The sequence below is a fragment of the Colossoma macropomum genome, unplaced genomic scaffold (genome assembly GCF_904425465.1).
Source record: "Colossoma macropomum unplaced genomic scaffold, Colossoma_macropomum, whole genome shotgun sequence".
Lineage (NCBI taxonomy): Eukaryota > Metazoa > Chordata > Actinopteri > Characiformes > Serrasalmidae > Colossoma > Colossoma macropomum.
Genome location: NW_023494799.1, coordinates 24772099 through 24793898, shown reverse-complemented (window position 1 = coordinate 24793898; position 21800 = coordinate 24772099). Strand labels below are relative to the sequence as shown.

Sequence of the window (21800 nt, the reverse complement as noted above, 5' to 3'; positions counted from 1 at the left end):
CTTACATCACCTCTAGGACAGTGGAGTAAGTAGAATGCAAAAAACAAGAAACAAAAAGATAAATCAGAAAGGCTTATATAGGCAACACCGGATTCATCAAGGTATGCTTGGATCAGCTCTGATCCATATTCACTCACATCTCTGTTCATTATACTAAATATTTTTATGGTTCTACCACAACAGTACCATCCTCATTGTTGGTTGGATTTTCACTGCAGGGAAGTAAAACTTCCCTCCCTGCTACCGTCCACTTTGGGTGCATGTGGCTAAATGCAGGTTTAGCTGTTCAGTAAAAGTGGATGCAGAGTTGTGTGCTAGTTCTGTGCTTGGATGTAACACAGATGACAACAGGCATAAGATTGTTGGTAAAAAATTATCATTTTCAACCAATGTCATCATCTTAAGCCGACTATTTATGTGCGCTTTAAATTAATGTCATCTCAGTCTTCTTAACACTGAATCCAACATGTAGCTGAGTAAAACACTAGTGTTATTGTCATTGATTTCCCTGATTTTGCCTGGTTCAGGTGGGTCTGTTTAGTATTAGGGAAAACACTAAAATATGCAGGGCAGGAGTACTCCAGGGGCTGCTCTGGAATTGGTCTAACACCCTGTCTTGCTTTCTGTCTCTCTGTCTCTCTCTGCATCTCTCAGCGGATGAAGTGTTCTGTGAGATGGTCAAGTCCAACCGTCTTTGTGAGAAGAAACTCTTCCGCCAGTTCTGCTGCAGAACCTGTCTGATGACAGGATGAGTAAAATAGGAGAGGGAAGGGAAGTGGAGGACGAAGCACCTCTTTTATATGGCTGTGTTATCTGATGTACATTTTAAACCAGTTTTATCTGTGGTTTCAAAGACAACAAACTCCTCATTTCGATAAACCCTGGAAGGGTGCTATTTGATTGCCATAAGATATATTTTTAAGGTTGTCTGTTTTATAAACTTCATACAGTACATGTATAAATTGTTTATTTTTTATTCAAAGATGACATCATTATGAAATAGACTGCTATGGATAACTGTATGTGATTATAGGGAATAAGCTAAAGGACCAGCATTCTCGGAGAATCGATAGACACATTACCAGTACTGACCTCCTGAGTGGATAAACAATTATGCAAGACTATTGATTTCAACAAGTGAAAAAGAACACTGTGTAAGACTGGATTTTTTTTCAGGAACGATGAGCATCAAGAATGATTTATTAATGCCATAGTGAAGATGTTGTACATTTTGGAGCGTGTATGTAATGTTTAAAATATTTGTTCTGTAAGGATGGCAGAATAAACCCATCTATGGCCACTGGTGACCGTCTTTGTGTACGTCTAGCAGCATGTCCAGTACGTCTTTTTCTTCCTCTGTGAACAAAACATTATCTCCCATCTTGTCGAGTACATCACGTTCTCAGTGACCTTTCAGATCTGGATTTTTTGCTTGTAAATTGTCCTCCAGCTCTCGGAAGTCTCGTGTTGCCAAACATTGAGATCATGAACTTCTCTGGAAGGATTCTAGTCCACTGTTTGAGCGTCATGTCCCAAGTGACTGACCAGCTTTTCTCACGACAGAGGTTGCGTCCATGGCCTGGCAGTTTGGGTGTTGAACCCTAAAATTATTGTTTACTTAGTTTTGTGTTAATTTCCCACACTTGGATCATAGAATTTGTAAATATTTTGGCGCCCTTGTGGTTTCTCAGCACGGACCCCTTGCTCATGTACTGCCAGAATCTTCTGGCATAGCAGTGTGACACAGTAAGCTCAAGTTGTTTTGATGCATCCTGAAGTGGAATTGATGAAAGAAAGAGGAAAGAATGAAGTACACACACACATGAGGCTGGACAGCTGTTTTTGTCAATCTCCGCAGTCTGGACCTTACGCATAGCAACTACTCCATTGCCTCTTGAAGAATGATAGATCAGTGTTTGATCATATAAAAAATTATTTAGACTGTGTCACACTTGGAAGGCCAGTTTCACTTTGACCTTAAATGTATAATATTTGAAGAAAGATGTTGAATTTTGGATATAAAATGTGCAACAAAAGCCACACATTCTTACAGCCTGAATGTCTGGTTGGATGATTTTAAATTAACACATAATAAAATGTTACATCATGAGTTACTGTACTAACCTAATGTGTGGAACGTGATATTTATGGCCCTGCTATTAATATTGTCTGTTCTTGTCCAGGTGCTCCTCCCCTTGGTCAGACTTATAACTGCAGCTTGCACTTTCCACACAGAGGTGTGGCTCTTTTATTTAATACCCCTTTGTCTCTTTGGTCTGGTTCAGCTTAGCGTACCCAAGTGCAAGTTATCTGTTCTTCATTCTTCATAGCCCCATTCCTCCTTTCTTCTAACATTCCCATCTAAGTGGATTTGCCTTATTGGCTCAGCCTCTCTTCACCTTTTCCCGATTTGGCTCTGATAAGCGCTGGCTCTCTGACAGCCATGTAGGTATTTTGCTGAGTGAAAACAGCCAAGTGCTACTATGGCATCCATAGGGAAACAGCAGTTATAGGAACCAGGGATGAGATAATATGAAAATCATGATACCAGTGATTAAAATTATCTTGGTTTTTAGTAATCAACACATTTTGTATTTATTAAATACACTGAAAGTGTGTAAAAAGTACTAAGACACTGTAAAAGTATTTGCATCACAGTTTCACCATAGACTTTTTATTGAACCTCTTATTTTTCTTTCTAACACCTAAAATGAACTGCAGTTTAAATTTATATGAAGTTATCATCAGCACTACTACTGCTTATTGTTCAGACTCTTCTGTCCCAGGGAGACTGTAGCAGTAGGCAATTTACTCCCATTGTCACTTCACAAAAAGACATAATCACATACAATTATTATTAAATTTGGACTTATTACAATTTGAATGGGTAACCATACCATCCCTGGTTAAAACCAAGAGCTCTTCCTTTTTCACCCAGCAATGCATAAAATCCCAGACTTATTACATACTAATCTTATTATTCAGTAACTACAGGGACTTCAATGCAAACCATTCTTAAGTTATAGAAATGTGTAATAAAGCTTCAGAACAGCCGGTTATTAAACCTTGCAATGCATGGTTCTTTAAAGAACCATTTTTCTAAATGAGAGTAAGTATGAACGTGAAGAACTTTTCAGAAGTCCGCATAAAATTGTCTTGTACATTTAGGAACCTTTACTTTTAAGGCTGTGAACTGTATTAGACTGGGATAAGTATGACCTGTGCAATATAGATCTAAATGAAGAGGTGGGAACTACTCAAGTAGAAGCGCTCTGACTTTAAAGAAAAGCTGCTTGAAGAGAAATGACTTAATTACAGCAATCAGTGCCTAATGGAATCTGTCACTTTGCACCAGGTGATACTATGTTTAGCTATGCAGCATGGAAAGACATCATGACTTTAGTGTTTTTTGACCTAGATGAGCAAAGAAATCAGACAGCACCACAAAAAAAAAGTCCGTACTGTAGTGAATCTGTCGCATCTCTCTTTAGATCAGAACATCACAGATAGGATGCAATGAGCATGAGAGCTCTGAGAAAGCTTATCCAGGCCAAAATGAGGATGAGGAGAAACCTTGCAGAGGCTTGAGTTTTTTTAAAAAATGGTATGGTTTGCACACCAACTCTTGCTTGAACTTTCCGCAAGCTGCAAGTTTCAGTTCAATTTATGAAAGGCCTGTGTTTTTTTCCTGGCCTGCGCAGGGTGAGCCCCTTCCAGTGGAGATAAATTCGAGACCTGCATGCTAAAAGGCCGGCTGGAGGATGCTATAGAGAGGTTACATCACCTTTATGTGTCTGCACCAATCAGCCACTGTAAAGGCCCTTAGGTTATCAAGCTGCCACAGTTATCATAGCCATGCAGTACTCAGAGCTGTCTGATCGCTCGGAGAAAGGTAGTGCAGATGAGATGGAAGATGAATGGATAAGAGGAAGAAAGGGTAGATAAGACGAAGAAAGACTCTGTAAAGGATTAGCAACTTATGCACCTGAAAGAACTTTCAGAACAGGACTTCTCACTACATCTAGGCCTGCCAGTATCAATTCTATTAGAAAGTGAGTCATTTAAAGCCTAGCTTTCAATATTATTGGAGTAGTCTGTTAGATGTTGGTCTTCTGGGTCCAGATGTGATCTTGTAACAAGAATACATGATTGGAGACAATTGGTTAAACCTTTGGTGCTGGTAAAATGCACCACAAACTATGGTACGTCCCCTCTAAAATCTGCCCCTTGATTTCCTGTAACCTCCATAGTACAGTTGAGAACACAAGCAAAACAAGCCAGCTGCCAAAACACTTTTGTTACCTAATGGAACTATTTTTCTTTTGCAAAAGGTAATGTTTAATTTACTGCATGTAATGTGGTCTCTAAACGTGACACATCTACATGACTAACTGGAGTTTTTTTAAGGGACTTTTCAGCCATGGTAACATCTGTGGGCTACCGACAGACTTGTTGTCTGTAGTACAGTGTTGACGAGCGCACTGGCACCCCCTGCTGTGAGCTCCGCATTAAAAAATTGCATTGGATTGGTTTAGAAATTTGACACTTTAGTTTGCTCCCACCCTAACAAGTCTGCATTCCCACCCATGTGTTGCCTAAGTTTTCCCAGACGTTGTCATTACAAGATCACGCTTGGCCGTGTGAGACTAGTCAGCTCTCTACTGAGCATTTCAGTCTAGACTGAGTTAAATAAACTTACTTCATATGCATGTGTGCCACGATGGTGGCTGCGAGAGCCGGCAAAAAGGCAGGTCCTGAACCCAGAACGAGGACGAAGGGGGAGAGAAGGAAAACCGTGAGGAAGTGGTGGACGGTGTGAAAAAGCCCCGCCTCCTGGGCGCTGCCTTCTGTTCCACAGCAAGGCCGCTTCTTCTTCTCTTCCCACTGTCTTATGGGGTTTCATTCTCACTCGGGGTTCAGGCAGGCCTTCCTGCAAGCTCTCGAGTCCTTCATCGGGACTTGGGGGACGGGAAGAGATCCTGCTGGTGTGGGTTTCCTCTCTTTCAGTGATGCTCCTGAAAATGTGTGCTGATGGCTCCCCCTTGTGTAGAACTTGCTAAATACAACTTTATAAAAACCTGCACATACCCTGTTTATCTCTAAATGAACAGGTAATACCATTTATAAACAGGTAAGTTATATACCATTTATTAATCCATTATCACAGTGTGATAGAAGTGTTTTATACTATGCTGTGCGCTAATAATTCTATATTACTTACAAAGTAATACATCAAATACTCAAAAATGATACAGCCCATGTCACATCAAGTACACTAATGCTTTTTAACGTATTGTAAGCTTTAATTTTGTAATTGCAATATGAAATTTGGTCCTTTTTTGTGCAGCCCTGGTTACATCTGTTTGTATATAGTGGAAGGGCCATAGCTGCATACAGTCTTATCCTCATTTTTTATTGCTGTTACTTCCGCCTAAAGAAATAGTTCCGCCAAAAGAAAATGTCTGCAGTCCTTAACGATGAAAGAAAGCTAGCACGGCTCATTAAACCATTTGCATCATAATAGCCAAATGCTTTCATTCATTTTAGCAGTGTTTGCAATTTTCGGTGATATACTCCTTTAATATCAGTTCTTCTTAATAGGGCGCTGACTGACTAAGCTGCACTGATTACTATTCCTGAGGTATTTTCCATTTCTGCACAACACAAGGTATTTATGCTTTCTGCGCTCATAAGCTGGTCCCCTGTTCAGAGGGAGAAAAAAAATCCATTATTTCTGGACAACAAGCCCAACAGAGCAGAACCACCTCAGCAAATCCCCGCTGACTAAAAAAAGGACGTTTGAAAGAGACAATTCGGCGGAGCTCCTTTGAGAGATAGAAAGAGAGAGAGAGAGAAAAGAGCTTAAAAAGTGCCGAATTGAAGAAGAGAGGAAAAAAGGCGGCCTGCAAAGATGTTGATATTCCTTTGGGTTATAGAATAGATTGTATATTTATAGAGACGTGGTCTAATTTGCTTCCCCCACCCAGACTTGAAATATTGGACTTTTATATGGTGATCAGCCTGGGAGGCCTGTTTGAGCCTTTTGTTTGCTAGAGAATAAATCTCTGTTGATTTTTTTCTTGGCTTCTGACCAGCTGCCACTTTTCTGAATATATTGTCCTGCAGTAACACACCAACATCCCTCCACACCTCAGCTATACTGAGCACCATCTGCCAGCCTTTTTATGAACTTGTCATGGCTTAAAGTAATGGCCGCCCCTAAAAATGTCCAGGTTTTCCTCTGCACTGGGCAAAGTTGTTTGGCAGCAGGGCTGTAGACCACTGTGCTATTAAAAGCTTCCATTTCAAAGCATAAGAATGGATGAAATGCTAATTTTGTGTAATTGATATGAATTATGTTTGATTGATATGGCCATGACCGAATGCCAGGCTAGCTATTTAACATTATGATGTAGTGGTGTGCAGTTTAACCACAGGGGTAATTTGAAACCATGTTGATTAAAGAGGAAGACCATGAAATTGACCATGAAATAGCTCACAGAATTACAGTTAATTGCAAGAGTAAAGCTGCTCTTACTTTAAAGAGCCTTATTTTTCTCATCACCCTTGGCTGGTTTGTCACCAGATCAGGGATTATGAAAAATCTGTCCTTTTAAAGCATGCCAATGTGAATTTCTTCGTAACTTGGGGGGAAAGAATGCTCAGACTTTGATGACGGTTTGTAATACATAGGCTTTCTGAAATGTGAACCAAAAAGCTAATACTGCGTACAGCAGTACGGTCAGTCATTCAGCAATCACTGTGTATTAGGGGGCATCAAACTCAGTGTCCTGGAGGCCACAGACCTGCAGGAATCTAACTCTCAGGCTTTATTCATTAGCTGATGAGATGAACCAGAAGTGTTAAATGAGGTGGAATGCTAAACTCTGCAGGGCTGAGGGCCAGAGTCTCGCACCCCTGCTCTATTTGGAGAAATAGGTGTTCTTTATACACGCTGTTTTATTTACTGCGATTGTAAGTGAGAATGCTCATGTTATCCATTTATTTTGCTGCTTGTTTTTACCTTAAAGTGGCTTTCCTCCATTAAGAGGCCCGTATCCTACATCTTTCTTGTATTTTCTCTTTTCCCTGAAGTCCAGTCATGACATTTGTGTGGTTTTAATGCACCAGCCATAATTCATGTTACATGAACCTTTCCTATCCCTTACAATTAAACAAGCTGTTTTTGTCACTGTGACTTTAATGTTATATGCAAATGACCTCTGTTATGATTGGCTGCCACATCCCAAAAGCAGTCTAGGCTAAAACACCTTATATGTTCAATGAGAATGGGTGAGGCTAAACTGCTGTGGGCTGAACAGACCTCTGAAGTTCATCATACATTTCCCTCCGAATGCCATTGGATCCTCTAAAGCTATGTGTCAAACACAAGGCCTGTGGGCCAAGTCGGGCCCGTGGAACAATCCTATTCGGCCCGCAAAATTATTTTAATAACTGCACTACAGTTCCCAGCATGCACGCCAACATAATGTGCGCTCCCACCCACTCCCCAACAACGATCAATGGGACAGCGCCACAAAAACAAAACAAAAAAACTGCCAGGTGTCTAGTTCATGTGAATAGACAGTTTTAAAAACACCTACTGCACATTGGGTACATTTAAAGAGGTTTAACAGTTATCTGCAGCTGATGTAGTCTATTGTTTTATAAGAAACTTGTTTTTATTTAAAATTATTTTTTAGTTGTGGCTTATTTTGAACAACCAATGGCCAGTTGGTGTCCTGGCAAAATGTTAAGTAAAAATAAAATAAAAACACAGCTGGCCCATGGATTTGTATGTATGTATGTATGTGTGCATGTATGTCTGCCCTGTGATGGATTGGCAACATGGCCAGGGTGTTTCCTGCCTTCTGCCCAATGAGCACTGGGACAGGTTCCAGCTCCCCCTGTGACCCAGGATGGACAAGCGAGTTAGATGATCAATGATTGTACAGCCCAATTCCTATATATGGACTTGGGAAGGCATTGATTAGTTTTGAAAATTTAACACTGTGTATATAATACATTGTACTATTTTATCACATCTAGAAAAGAAATATATGTTAAGTGTGTTTATCAACAGAGGCCCTAAGATGACATTCAGGTGTAGTCATGAATTCCCGTATTGAGGCTGCAAATTATTATATTATCCACAAGGTAATATACACGAGTTAAGTTTTTCATAACTCATGACCTTAATGCATTAATTAGTGGCCTCTCTCTCTCTCTCTCTTTCTCTCTCTCTCTCTCTCTCTCTCTCTCTCTCTATATATATATATATATATATATATATATATATATATATATATTGGTGGCCTCAGTATAGTTATTACACGTGTGGGGTCAATATAGTAGTATAGTAGTACTAGTCCGCGTAGGACTTCAAAAAGAGCCATGAAAACAGCCTCACCATGTTTCCCCACACAGTGAGAAATAGAGCGAGCGAGCACCTCCGGGCCAGATGGGGGCAGCACTGCGTTTCGACCCCGCTTTTCGGCCTACTTCTACTTCCTGGCGGCAGCGTGTGCGTTGTAGCTTCGCTCTGGTGAAAGAGAGAACCTCCACAGTTTGATCTTTATGTGGTTTGTTTGATTTGTTTGGGTTATTTTTTCTGTTTTTAATCGTCGACATGGTGAAGTTGTCGGCAGAGTTAATTGAGCAGGCCGCTCAGTACACGAACCCGGTCAGAGACAGAGAGCTGGACCTGAGAGGTAAGAGACCTTTATAAACATTATATACAATAAAAAAAAACACCACAGAGAGCTCGACCTGAGAGCTAAGAGACCTTTTTAAACGTAACTACAAAGCTAAAGTCAGTGTCTTATTTGCCAGATTCTTCTTGGAACTCCGTTCCACCTTAAATGGTGCAGCAGTTACATTCCGTTGTGTATTTGCTGCACCATTTAAGGTGGAACGGGAAAAGTCGAACAAGAAGCTGGCAAATAGGAAGCCAACTTTAGCCTCGTTACAAACATTAAGTTAGCTATTTACCCACTAAAAAAGATGGTTCTTCAAGGGTTCTTCAGTAAAGGCAGAAGTTCTATACAGAACCATGAGTTCTGTATATAAATATTTTCATGCTTAAATGGTTCTTTGCATTGTGAAATGGTTCTTCCGATTGATCGAGAATGTGTTTTGTGTATTTCTATATATAACCTTTTTGAAAATGGTTCTGTTCAGCTGCAAAAAGGGTTCTGCTATTAAGATTAAGATAAGCTTGTAACAATAGAAGAACCCTTTCTGGTGTTATATAGAACAGTTTTTAAAATAGAACCATATACAACACATTCTCCATCACTCTGAAGAACCATTTCACCATGTAAAGAAACATTTAAGCATGAAATGATTCTATATAGAACTCATTGTTCTAAATAAAACTACTGCCTCTACTAAAGAACCCTTGAAAGACCATCTTTTTAAGTGTGTACAACAAAAAAACTCTCTCATACACAGTTCTAACAGTAGCAACTAACACAACAGTAAGATGTTGTCGAAGTGTTATACAAAATGTTACCATGTTTAAAACTTATTTTAATGCCTTTTATAATCATTTTTTTCTATAAATGTTTGTATGTATTTTATAAACGTTTAAGTATCGGCTTTAGTAGATAGCTACTTAAAAATGTCTGCTATTATACTATTACACTTCCTGTATTGGTGGCTTCCCTAATTTTGAGTACATGTACAAGAGTAAATATAACTAGTTACTACCAACCTCTGAATTTCTGTGATCATGATCATAGTAACTGCAAGGAGACCTTGGTTAGCTTTACTGCTGTACTCAAGTCCAAGTTCTACCTCATTTCTTTATGCTTTATTTCTTTGTGTCTCAGGCTATAAAATCCCTGTGCTGGAAAATCTCGGCGCCACTCTGGACCAGTTTGACACCATCGACTTCTCCGATAATGAGATCCGAAAGCTGGATGGGTTCCCTCTGCTTAAGAGGCTGAAGACGGTCCTAATGAACAACAACCGCATCTGGTGAGAGAAGAAAGACTAGTGTTTAGCTTCTGGCTTCACTTTATCTGAGAGGGCCAGAAGAAACAGGAGTACATTTTAATGTAGTAAATGTATTTATTGATATAAAATCAGAAATTGAGAAAGGAGGGATAAGTTAAAGTATGTGTTCTGTTAAGGTTGTTCAGGAGTTCATATGCATTTGTTTAATGAGCACTAAAATATATGAATATAATACAAATCTTTTGGGCTAGTGTCCCATTCTTCATCAGCTACAACAAATGTAATGCAGACACAATTCAGCTTTTCAGTTAACATGTTATTAAAGGGTCCGGTTAAGGACATTATCCAAAATGGTTACTGTACTAGCACAATAAGCATGTCCAGTTGTTTGAATATTATGTTCTGAAAACCCAGAACTGAAGTACAGCTGTGAAAATGTGTTGGTTTGCAAATGAGCTACAACTAATGTATCTTTTATTGCAGCCGAATTGGGGAAAATCTTGAGCAGTCGTTGCCAAACCTGAAGGAGCTGGTTCTTACAAGTAATAACATCCAAGAACTGGTATGTAATAATTCTTCTTGCTAATGTTAACTTGTTTTTTTTGTGCATGTATAGGCTTAATGTAGCATCTGAGACCCTGCCTTGCCTTGATAAAGATTCATCTCACCATTTCACCGGATAAGTTGTAGTGATGCAGGGCTGTGTGGTGAGCCGCATGTGCAAGGAGAAGCTAATCCTGTGTGAATAAAAAAGGATCACAGTCACACACTTGCGCATGTATGCAATGCACAGTGTTGTCTTTCCTTTTCTCTCTCATAAAGTACAAAATTCCCAAAAGCTGGAGTTTAGGGCTCTAATGTAAATATGTAAAGCCACATTTTATTGTCAGTCAAAGATTTCCCTGGATTTTGAAGCTGAGCCTGCTGTGCCTATTGTCTTTATTCTTTTATTTATTTATTTAGAATAAACTCATTACATTAAAATTTCATATAAAGTAATATTAAGTCTTACTGTTAAATTATATTTTGCTTCCACTTTAGAAATTTGTGACTGCAATCATATGTGTGTTTTTAAGTTTTTTTTTTTTTTTGGTTTTGGTTTCCTCCCTTTCAGTGGTGCACAAAAACACTACTTGAGAATGATGATAAATTCTGAACTTTCACAAGCTGCTTCTGTTTTTTTTTCTTCTGTTAAAATGGCAAATTGATCCACTTATTATGATTAATACTTTGTTGAAGTATTATGTCGTTTTTATCTCAGTGCTACAACACCTGTAACTTTTGTAGCACCAGTGCCACCTGCTCAAAAAGTTTATATGCAGATCTCTGATGGGTTGCTATATTTTTGTCTCTTTGCTCTAGTTTCCAGTGGTAACGTCTGTATGGAATACTGACATTTTGAACAAAAATACAAATAAAATGTTGTCCTGTTGCAGTTGTGTATTTGAATGTGATGTTGTCCTTTATCATTCTTTTACAGGGTGATCTGGATCCTCTTGCTTCAGTGAAGACCTTAACTCTTCTCAGGTACTTGCTGAGTAGTACATTTTAGACATTGAGGTTTATTCAAACAAAATTTAAACTTATGTCTTTAAATATATTTGTGGATGTGATATTTTTTTTTCTCCCCCTCAGTCTTTTAAGGAATCCAGTAACCAATAAGAAGCATTACAGGCTGTATGTCATTAACAAGCTTCCACAGATACGTGTTCTGGACTTCCAGAAGGTCAAACTAAAGGTATTGTACATCTCAAATCTTGATTTAGAGACTCAACAAAGAAGTCAGTAGCTAATGGGCTTAGTAATGTTTAAGATAGAACTTTGTCAAACAGCTAATATGTGAAAATTTGTGACCCAAACATTTTCTTTAAATCAGTTTGCTGTCCGTTAAGGAGCTTAATGTGGATATTGACCAAACCATCCATGCTACTCAGCATGAATGCTTTGGAAGATTGTTTGTCATATCTATTGCACTATATGTTTCATATAAGCCGTTTTAGAGCTGCTTTCTCCATATAATCTATATTTAAATCATAAAAGTAAAGCTGATTCTAGAAAAGGACACTAGCTCTTGAGTTTGATGCACAACACCTGCTACTTTTGGTTCTGAATTCTTAATGCTCAAAGTGACACATCCTGGTCGATGTCGTGGTGTTTTTTGTTAGCATTTCACTTTAACTCTGTGATGTATCACTGTAGGAACGTCAAGAGGCTGAGAAAATGTTCAAAGGCAAACGAGGTGCTCAGCTTGCAAAGGATATTGCCAAGCGCACGAAAACGTAAGACGAAACCCCTTGATCAAGCACAGCTCTTCCGAATCACTGGACTCATGGAACTGGGTTATAATCTCCATGACCTGCTCTGGAGCCCATGTAAAACAATGCAGTTCATCAGAATTGGCTTATCTTAAAACCTTAAGCTTAAAAGAGGAATAAGATCACAATCCATAAACAGTGTATTCCAGGAGAGCTGGCTCAAGGCACTTCTCTGTTTGTATCAGTTTATTAACAACAGATAAGATACACAAGATACTACACTCTGATTGGAAGAACAGTGGTTAAAAGACTGAAGAAGCAGGTCTACTTTGAACAAGCTTGTAAGATCTGCTGTCTGCTTGAATGTGTTGTAGGTTCACTCCGGGAGCTGGCCTGCAGGCTGACAAAAAGAAGATGGGACCATCTGCGGCGGATGTGGAAGCTATCAAGGCACTGAATTATTTGACTGTTTTTGAATGTTTTGGTTCATCTGAAATGCTGTATTGTTTTTGCTAAATAACTGTTATTGCCCACAGAATGCCATCGCAAATGCCACATCACTGGCTGAGGTGGAGAGGCTGAAGGGACTGCTCCAGTCTGGCCAGATCCCTGGAAGGGAAAACAGACAAGGTAATGGACACACTCATCACTTGTGCAGCCATTTCTTTCATTTCAGGCCTATTTGAAATAATTTGGGCTACAGAGGTTAAAGTGGTGCACATTTTTTTTTCTAGTCAGATTTGAGATGCTTTTATATGTGATTCTAGATAATTAATGCAACAAAACATTTATTTTTTTGTTTTATACAAAAAGAAATCTTGGTTATAAGAATAGTTAGAAGAAAGCAGGTTTGGTTCCTGACTTCTCGCTGCACTCCAGCCATTGCATTAATTTGTTCAATTCTATCAGGAGTACCTTATTAAATTTAATGATGTAGTGTTCACATGTGCACTAGAGATGTAATCATTATCTGATTTCAACAGTTTTGTGATTATTCAGATGGTTAATTTTGGGCAATATGGCAACTTTTTTTTGTTGTGAATTTCTTCACAATAAGTTCTTCCCAAAATGGCAGTGTTAATATAGTCGGTACTTAAGAACAACTGTCATTACAGAGAGAACACAATTAGTCCTATTTAATTGAATTCAGTGCAGAGCAGTATATGAAATGTTGAATCTTTTATTGAAGTTAGAAATAGTTTATAAAACTATTTCTGGGCCTTTTTCTCTGTTCCAACTGAGCAAGTCTTGGAAAAACTAAACATTGTGATGGATATTGTGAAAATGTCTTTAAATATTTTGATGTATTACTCCACGATACTTAGACATTTTCACAATATGTATTTTCACAATACACGATACACGCTATTTTGACTTGGACACAATACACCAGTGGTGCCACATTTCAAAACAGCCTTCAAAAACTCTGGATACAATGATTTTTATTGAACATTTCACATTGAGTGCGTTTACATGCACGTAATAATCCGATCATAATCTGATTTCTGCAGTTACCTGATTATTAAAATGGTCATGTAAACACCATACTCCGATCTAGAAATCTAATTAAGAAATCTGATAAAGAGAGTGGGATTTTAGCTCAGTAATCAGATTTATCAGTGCATGTAAACTCTAACTCTGATTTCTTTCAAATGTGCGAAAACAGACAGCTGTACCAGAAATAAGCAAGCAGCGTTGCCACGATTTTCTCATGCCGCAGCATGAAGTTTGAATTTTACATTACGTTTATGCCACATCTTCTGTGAGTTTATTGGCTGGTTGCAAAGCAGAAATCCAATTACTGTCTGACTCATGTAGACCTGGTGTTTTCACATTATCTGATTATTCAAGTTCGTGTAAGTGCATTGATCAGATTACTGACAAAATCTGATTTTCTGCAGTTAGCGGATTATTAAGTGCATGTAAGCGCACTCATGGTGTGCTGAGCTCAAATTAAACAGGGTGAAATCACTGCTGCTCCCTCAGTGTGTTCGGCATTGCCAGCTTCAGTAAGCAGTGTTAATGACCTGCTTTGTGAAAAATGTGAAATTTGCTGTTGGACACTGAGGTAAAGTTTTTATTTGCCTAATACTTTAGATGCACAGAGCATGGTGGAAGAAGAGGAAGAGGAGATGGAGAGGGGGATGCAGCCTGAGTCTGTATCGATGTACGAGGCTGGTGGTGGAGATGAGATGGAAGGAGGAGAGGATCAGGATGGAATGAACAACATGGAGGAAGACATGCATGTTAATGGGTCGTAGTTCATATTATGTGTGGATAACCAGTAGAGGTCTCAAGTCCTTCTTTGGAGATTTAGTGTGTATGTCTGGCAGAGCATATGATGTGTTTTGCCATCTTTATTTTTTTAAGTTAAACACATTAAACCAATATTTGTAATAAAATTGCTTTGGCTTTCTTTTGTAAATATTAACTTTTGAGGTCCATTCAACCCACTGGAATTTTGTATTAAACTAAATTGCATAAACAGTGTTTGTGTTTGAGTTGATTTTGAAGGTTTGCTCCGAAATCTACCCAGGATACTTAAATCAGGTTAGAGTTTTATAACATTTCTGCAGAACCATGATTCTTTAACGTGCATGTATGTACAATGAATCTATGGATTAATAAAGATTCAGTAGTTCTTAAATTAAGCTCAGCTCTCTGTTCAGTGGTATGAATTGCACAGTTTTGGTCTCATACTTAAATTTGAAGACAGCCGATGACCTGGGTACTAAAGGTCAGTACAATTTCCCAGCAGCTATGTATCCTTGGCTGACTAGAAAGGACCGGTTACTTTGTGGGATTTAGCTTTTTCGTCTCTGATAAAGGATACGGGGTGGGGCTGCTGCGTGTGAAGATGAAGACCCACACTTCAACATTAGGCCAGAACACTATTAGAATTTAATAAAAGTTAACACTGCATTTAATTATTTTTACAAAATTCTATAGAATCCTGGCAAACATGGAAGTGCAACAGTGGAAATTTAAAATATACATTATGCAAGCTTACTACAAATGTGTACACTATCCAACACACTACACCATACACAAAACAGAGGCTAGGGTTCTGAAAATATGTAAAACAAACAAAAAAGTTGTCCTATATAGTCATTTGGAGTAAGGTTGATATGGAAATCCATTCGAAATCCACTCGATAAAAGAAAGAAAAGACCATATAGAATATTGTCATATGAAAGTTTCTCATAATTATGAATGTGAAGAACTCAATGAGGTGGTAAATGATTATTATGAGATACTAAGTCTTAAGTATGAGATTGTAAAACAACTGTGACAGTGAGTCATAATTATGAGACACTAAGTCAAAATTAGGAGAAACTGTGCATATAATGGGATATTATTATTACAATGACAAGCCATAATTATGAGATAGCAAGTCATACTAATGAGTTGTTAAGTCATGAGAGTACAAAGACATAGTATCTCATTATTATGATATAGGAAGTCGGAATTATGGGAAACTTTCTCATTATTATGACTTAATAAATATTTAAATATTTTTTTCAGTGGCAGAAATGGGCTTCCATAGGTTGCCAATTAACGCTCAGTAGCAGTAACGCTAACCAATCAGCACTCAGTAGCAGTAATGCTAACCAATCAGCACTCAGTAGCAGTAATGCTAAAGGCCTACTGCCCAAACACATTTACTGTAAAAAAAAAAAAATCCATTGACGACTCGTTCGCAGGCGCCTTCTGGCGTTTTACATGCTCCCTTTAAACCGGCCATGGCGCTGCGACGAGCAGGACGCTGTATCGCTGCTTTCTGATTGGGTCTGCAAAAGATAGTTTGCATAATATAGTCGGGCCAGCAGCCAATGCAATTTTAGAATCCATAAACGCCCCGCCCCTTCAAATCTTTCGTCCACGTCATCGTTGGACTCAGGAAATCCTATCTGGCTGAGAAGTGCTAGCAGGCTACTTCGCTCACAGATACGCTTCAAAATGCGCAAATAACCACGGTTTTTATCAGTGAAATTGTTGCCGAAATATAACAACATCGTCTGCCTCCTTTTTCGGCAAAAATCCCTTTGTGTTACTGAAAAATGGAGGCAGACAACGGCGCTGACATCAGAGCAGCGGGAGCGGCAGCCGAAGATGCGAGTCTGGAGAACCAGGATATGAGTTTCCTCCTGACATCTGGTACGAAATTCGACCATATAAGGACTGTGTACTAAATATGTGTCTATTTTATCTGTTTTCACTATTAGCTTGACACAAAACTATATTCACAATATTCGGTGGTAGATAAAGGTTCGTAAAGCTGACTTGCTAACCAGTTTGTTTACTAGCTGACTCACTCTGTAAACTGAAAGCTGAAGCTGGGAGGGTGCCGTTCTCTCAGTTCTCTTCCTTCTGACTTGTTTTTGTGCGAGTAATTTGTTTTTAGACATTACTTAGATAGCTGTAAAGGTTTAAAGCTGTAAGGTGTTTTAAAGATAAATATATGAAAACGATCTAGGTGATGATGATGTACTCTTGTTAGCCAACATGCTAGCTACACTGTTAAAAGAGATGGTTCTTTAAGGATTGTTTAGTAAAGGGAACGCTTGTGTTCAGGATCATGCTCTTTCTACGGTGAGATGCTTCCTCAGATTAATGGAGAATGTGTTGTATATAGCACCAAAATGGGTTCTCTTATTGTCACATCAAACTTGTAACAATAGAAGTAGCCTTTTTGGTGTTATATAGAACCAGTTTGAAAAAGGTTCTATATAGAACCATATACTACACATCCTCAATTAGTCTGAAGAACCATTTCACCATGCAGAGAACCATTTAAGTATGAAAATGCTTCCATATATCTTTTTTAAGAGTCTACATCATATGTCCAAAAGTATCCAGAAACTGCTTCTGGTTACAGTCTCCAGATCCATGGGGATCTGGACACTGTAACCAGTGGGTGTGGTGTTCCATACAGTGACATTCCAATATCTAATCTAAAGTCTTCCCATAATAGTACAGTTACTGCAGAATCTCATTTGGATATGTAAAGCCAGTTTCATGGAAATGGAAAGCCTTAAGCCTTGTCTTTGACTAAAAACCAACGCCAGTGGTGTTGTGTCCTTACAAATCCTGTTTAGTCTAGGATTAGAATTAATCTGAGTCTGGGAAACAAAATGTATCTGCTCAGAAACATGGTTAATGCCATTGTTAAAAAGCTATGAGCTCGCCTCTGGAGATCCAGAGTCTGAGTACCTGTGTGATGCTTATATTGTAGTTCTAAATCATCTCTTTGCCTACAGTTTCCACTTTTCTGTCTGATTATGGGTGGTACCTCCTGGTCCTGTGTGGGGGAGTTTATCTCCTTATTCAACATCTCAGTAAGAACAGACCCAGTCAGGATCGTGGCTCAGCTGCAGCAACCAGCCAAGGTCAGTACTGAGAATATGAGCCATTTGCTAAAGAACACCGAACGAAACAAACGTAACACAAAATAAGCAAACTGATTTGTCATCGCCAGATCCTGCGTCCGTGGTGAGACGTCAGGAGGCTTTGGAGGCAGCACGGCGGAGAATGCAAGAAGAGCTCAATGCCAAAGCTGCAGAGTTCAAAGAGAAACAACAGAGAGTGAGAGCCAGACTTTTTCAGATAATGTCTAAGTCAGTCATTGAGCCCTAACAAAGTGTTCAGGTGTTTTAATGTGAGATGGTTTGTTGTAGAGACACAGACTCTCTTTAGATTTCTTTACAGTGGTGGTTCAACAGAGTTGTTTCTCTACAGTGGCCCAATCCCATTTCACCCTTTGCCCCTACCACTTAGCGTTACCCCCCTGTTTTGCGCGTTCACGTCTAGGGGTAGGGTGTCCTGGTTTTTGTTGAGATAGAGGGGTAGGGTGAAGTGTTAGGGCTACATGGCCCTCCAAACAAAAAAAAAAAGATAGGTTACTATCTGAAATTACCCTAAAACAATGTCTCAGACACAAGGTACCGTATTTCATGTAAAAACCTCCTGGTGATGTAGCTTTTAGAGGCATTAAATGCTTCAGACGTCTGGTCCCTATGACCACCCCTGTGAACAGTTCTGACTTGGTTTGTCTCTCTAGAACTGAGCATTTCACACCAAACCACTCTGAATGACTTTGTTTACATCTTAATACTCTGTATTCTCAATACTCTGTATGTCCTGTACATATTGTAGTATTGACAATAAAGTTGACTTAACTAATGATTTAATTATGTAGAAATGGTAAAATGTGGAATTTCCCTTTAACAAAACTGTATATCCAGTTAACAAATATTTCACATTTCCTTCTTCTTGTCTTCTAGATGGAGGAGGAGAAAAGACAGCAGAAAATTGAGAAGTGGGAGAGCATGAAAGAAGGGAAGAGTTACAAAGGGAATGCAAATCTTACACAAGTAATATGTCGCCGTTAATTCTGACTTCTTTCAATTCTTCTCATTAAGGCTTCAAATGTAAAGTCCTAACTTCATTATGTGCTCTTTTTCTGGTTTGTCACAGAACAGCGATGAGGCTGCAACTTCCTCAACAGTGCTGAAGCCAAAAACAGACAAAAAACCCCTTCGAACCAGTGGTATTATTATATTACTACGTCTTTTGTTACAGATGTGTTTTTTCCGTTTTAATTGGTTGTCTGCCATAAGCTCACGAATGTTACTGTGGACTTATTTTTGTCTTTCATATCATTTAACAGTGGCCTTGTTTGGCTCAATAGGATTGACTCCTGGCTTATAAAAGTCTGAGATTAGTCATAGATAGGACATTAGTGAAGACCACCTTTGTCAAGTCCAAGACAGGCCAAGACTAACTAGTCAAGATAGAGAGAAGACCAAACTTAAAGAGGGCCGAGTCCAAATGAGAACGAGGCTGAGTCAAGATCAAGAACCAAAAAAATCAAGTCTTATCAAGCCTTAACTAGTCTTTAACTTTTTCCAGTCAAATTGTTTGGTGAGTTCTGTAGAAGTGAGCTGCACCTTTAAGAGTCACTTGAGCAACAGAATTAACACTTAGAATTTTGCTACTGTTTAAATGATGTTTTGTAATTACATAGTTATGTGTTAAATTATATTTGGACTACCTTCTGTGTTGACAGGTTCGATTCTACGCTTCTACTCTCTTTCTCTTTGTTTCAGTGTCAGGAATTGACCAGTTTGGAAAGAGTGCAAAGGACAGTTTTTTCCGCGGAACAAATTCATTAAATCCAAATCCTAATAAAATATCTCCTGTTCTACTTCCAAACACAAATGTGGTATGGATTAAAAGTTTAGAACACTCTGTCTCCAACAATTTTTCTGAAGATGATTGTGCAGCAGCAGTTTTTCTTGGCCTTTAATGCTCTAAAGGAATCTGTCCTGGCTGAATCAAACTTTTTTCAATTTTTATTTGTGTTGGTTGAATATGCCAGAGTGCTTTGGTGACAGTTAAAAGAAATAAAATACAAAATATATGTATTTTACCCAATGGCAGAGCCCAAAACATGTCAGAGCACAAATCTTATTGAGTCCGAGACAAGTCCAAGTACAAATACTCTTGAGACCAAGACAAGTCCAAGTACAAATACTATCACGTCCAAGACAAGTCCAAGTACAGATACTATCGAGACCAAGACAAGTACAAATGCTATTGAGTCCAAGACAAGTCCAAGTACAGATACTATCAAGTCCAAATACAGATACAGTCGAGTCCAAGACAAGTCCAAGTGCGGATGCTATCAAAACCAAGACAAGTACAAGTACAAATCTTATCGAGTCCAAAACTAGATGCTAGGAAAACGCAGTTGAAATCAGACTGGAATACTACGGTCATAGATAAAAAATAGAAAATAACAACAGACGAGTAGAGTACTTTTTTGAGCGTTGAGCCGTGAAAAGCTGATATTCGTGTACTCTGTATAACTGTCAGTTTGTATGTTAAGCTCTGTGTTTGTTTCTGTGTTAGGCTATAATCCATTGAGCGGCGAAGGCGGAGGAACCTGTGCATGGAGGCCAGGCAGAAGAGGGCCCTCAGCTGGTGGATGAGGTTAAAGGAGGTCAGAGGGACACGGTTCTAGTCACCTCTGACCTTTTGACCTCCGGCAAAGGAGCACATGATTAGCAACTAAATGAAGCTGTCAGCACTCACCATGGTTCAGTAGGCTCAATTAAGAATAATGCTCCTGTTTTACCCTCAGAATCAGTCAATTTTTACTTCAGTGGCCTTACTGAAAACCGTTTTTGTTGATTTTAAATGTTTTAGGATTTTCTCTTTTGGCTTTTTGGCTTTTATTTGCTAAAGCAGAGAGAATTCTCCAAGCAGGATAATCATTCTCACTAATGGAATTGTGCTACAGAACGATTATAGATCATATTTGAATATTTAATGTTTTTTTCCAACTTAAAGGGGCACTGTGGTTGAAACGAAGTTTTTTTGTCTCTAAACATGCTTACTCACATCCTACAGAGGTGCTGCAGTACTCTCTAGAGTGAGATTTTCATGTGTAAATACTAGGAAAACTGCCTTCTAATGACGTATCTTGAAGGTGGGAGGAACTTTTTCTAAACTACAAGCACTTTTGTTGCAAATATTTGAAGATATTAAATTCTACTTTCTAAATTCTAAATGCCATAATGGCCCTTTTACTGCAATCCTGCTTTGTGAATATCTCAGCATTTGCTGATTTTATAGGATCAAAAACTAAGAGCCATGTGAGATTGACAGCTTCTAATGATGCCTCCTCATCAAAGGGACTCAGGCCAGTGGGGTTGGCTGATGATTTTCAGTTGCGTCTGTGTGGTCCTGTGTCCTGTGTGGACATTAAAAAAACGCTGTGCTACATGCACTCCAAGTCTGTGTAGATCTTTCAGATGGCTACTGCTGTAGGGTTCAAAGTACTTTCCATTAAGGGTAGCTGTCTCAACTTATTAAACAGAACAGTTACTTCTGAGGATTTGTGTCCTCTTAAACAATGTGGTTTTTGTTTTTTTGTTTTTTTGTTTTTTTGTAGAGAAATATTATTTGGGTAACATCAAGTGTCTTTAATTGATTGCATTTTATTGTATTTGCTATGCATATTTCACAATTAAAAGGCTTTACTTAGCATGCACATCTAATTGTCTCATTTACTGTTAAACATCAGATAAAAAGTAAATGTTACATTTGTAGGAAGACACAGGTTAATGCAGGGTGATTCCACCAATTTTTCTAAATTTCTCAATTGTGTCAGAAAGCCATTTGAAATATTCAAGTAAAATAAATCAGTTTCTCCAACCTGATTCAAAAGCCAAATTTCACAATATGATCTGACAAGCATTAGCAGTAGAATGGCTAGAGCTCAGTGACTTCATAGTTCAGTTTGTAAACTTTTTGACCTGCTAGACTTTTTTATTTATTAGTGATGTTAGGTTTGAAGGCTGCACTTTACAGTAGTTTGAGAAGCATGTTTCAGATCTGACTGGAGAGCACATTTAGTAAAGTGTTACAGAGAGATGAACCATTTCATAGATTTTGTGAATAAATTAGTGTTTCTACCGCCAGTCTCTTAAATCAGTAGGTAAGTGGGGAAAGCTGCTCTAAGCAAACAGTTAAGGAAATGAAAAGCCCTTGATGTGAAATTGTTGCTTGGAAAATTAA

The 21800-nt window shown here is 38.6% G+C and overlaps 3 protein-coding genes across 3 annotated transcripts in view; all 3 read left to right on the top strand.

The window, feature by feature from the left end:
- The window catches only part of pcsk6 (proprotein convertase subtilisin/kexin type 6), a 64696-nt gene extending 63376 nt beyond the window's left edge, over window positions 1–1320 (top strand). Inside the window, exon 21 of the mRNA XM_036585842.1 lies at window positions 655–1320. Within this exon, the coding sequence (XP_036441735.1) occupies window positions 655–752 (98 nt within the window). The 3' untranslated portion in view covers window positions 753–1320. The remainder of the gene's footprint in view (window positions 1–654) is intronic.
- A 7164-nt stretch (window positions 1321–8484) lies between these two features.
- On the top strand, window positions 8485–14702 carry snrpa1 (small nuclear ribonucleoprotein polypeptide A'). Its single transcript, XM_036587187.1, has 9 exons — window positions 8485–8711; window positions 9834–9981; window positions 10444–10522; window positions 11441–11487; window positions 11596–11698; window positions 12160–12239; window positions 12590–12665; window positions 12752–12845; window positions 14313–14702. The coding sequence occupies exons 1-9, from the start codon at window positions 8630–8632 to the stop codon at window positions 14474–14476; spliced, it is 873 nt and encodes a 290-aa protein (XP_036443080.1). The 5' UTR covers window positions 8485–8629; the 3' UTR covers window positions 14477–14702.
- Window positions 14703–16081: 1379 nt separating this feature from the next.
- Window positions 16082–21273, top strand: selenos (selenoprotein S). Its single transcript, XM_036586975.1, has 6 exons — window positions 16082–16373; window positions 17477–17605; window positions 17695–17801; window positions 18500–18589; window positions 18693–18765; window positions 20130–21273. The coding sequence occupies exons 1-6, from the start codon at window positions 16277–16279 to the stop codon at window positions 20207–20209; spliced, it is 576 nt and encodes a 191-aa protein (XP_036442868.1). The 5' UTR covers window positions 16082–16276; the 3' UTR covers window positions 20210–21273.
- The last annotated feature ends 527 nt before the right edge of the window (window positions 21274–21800 follow it).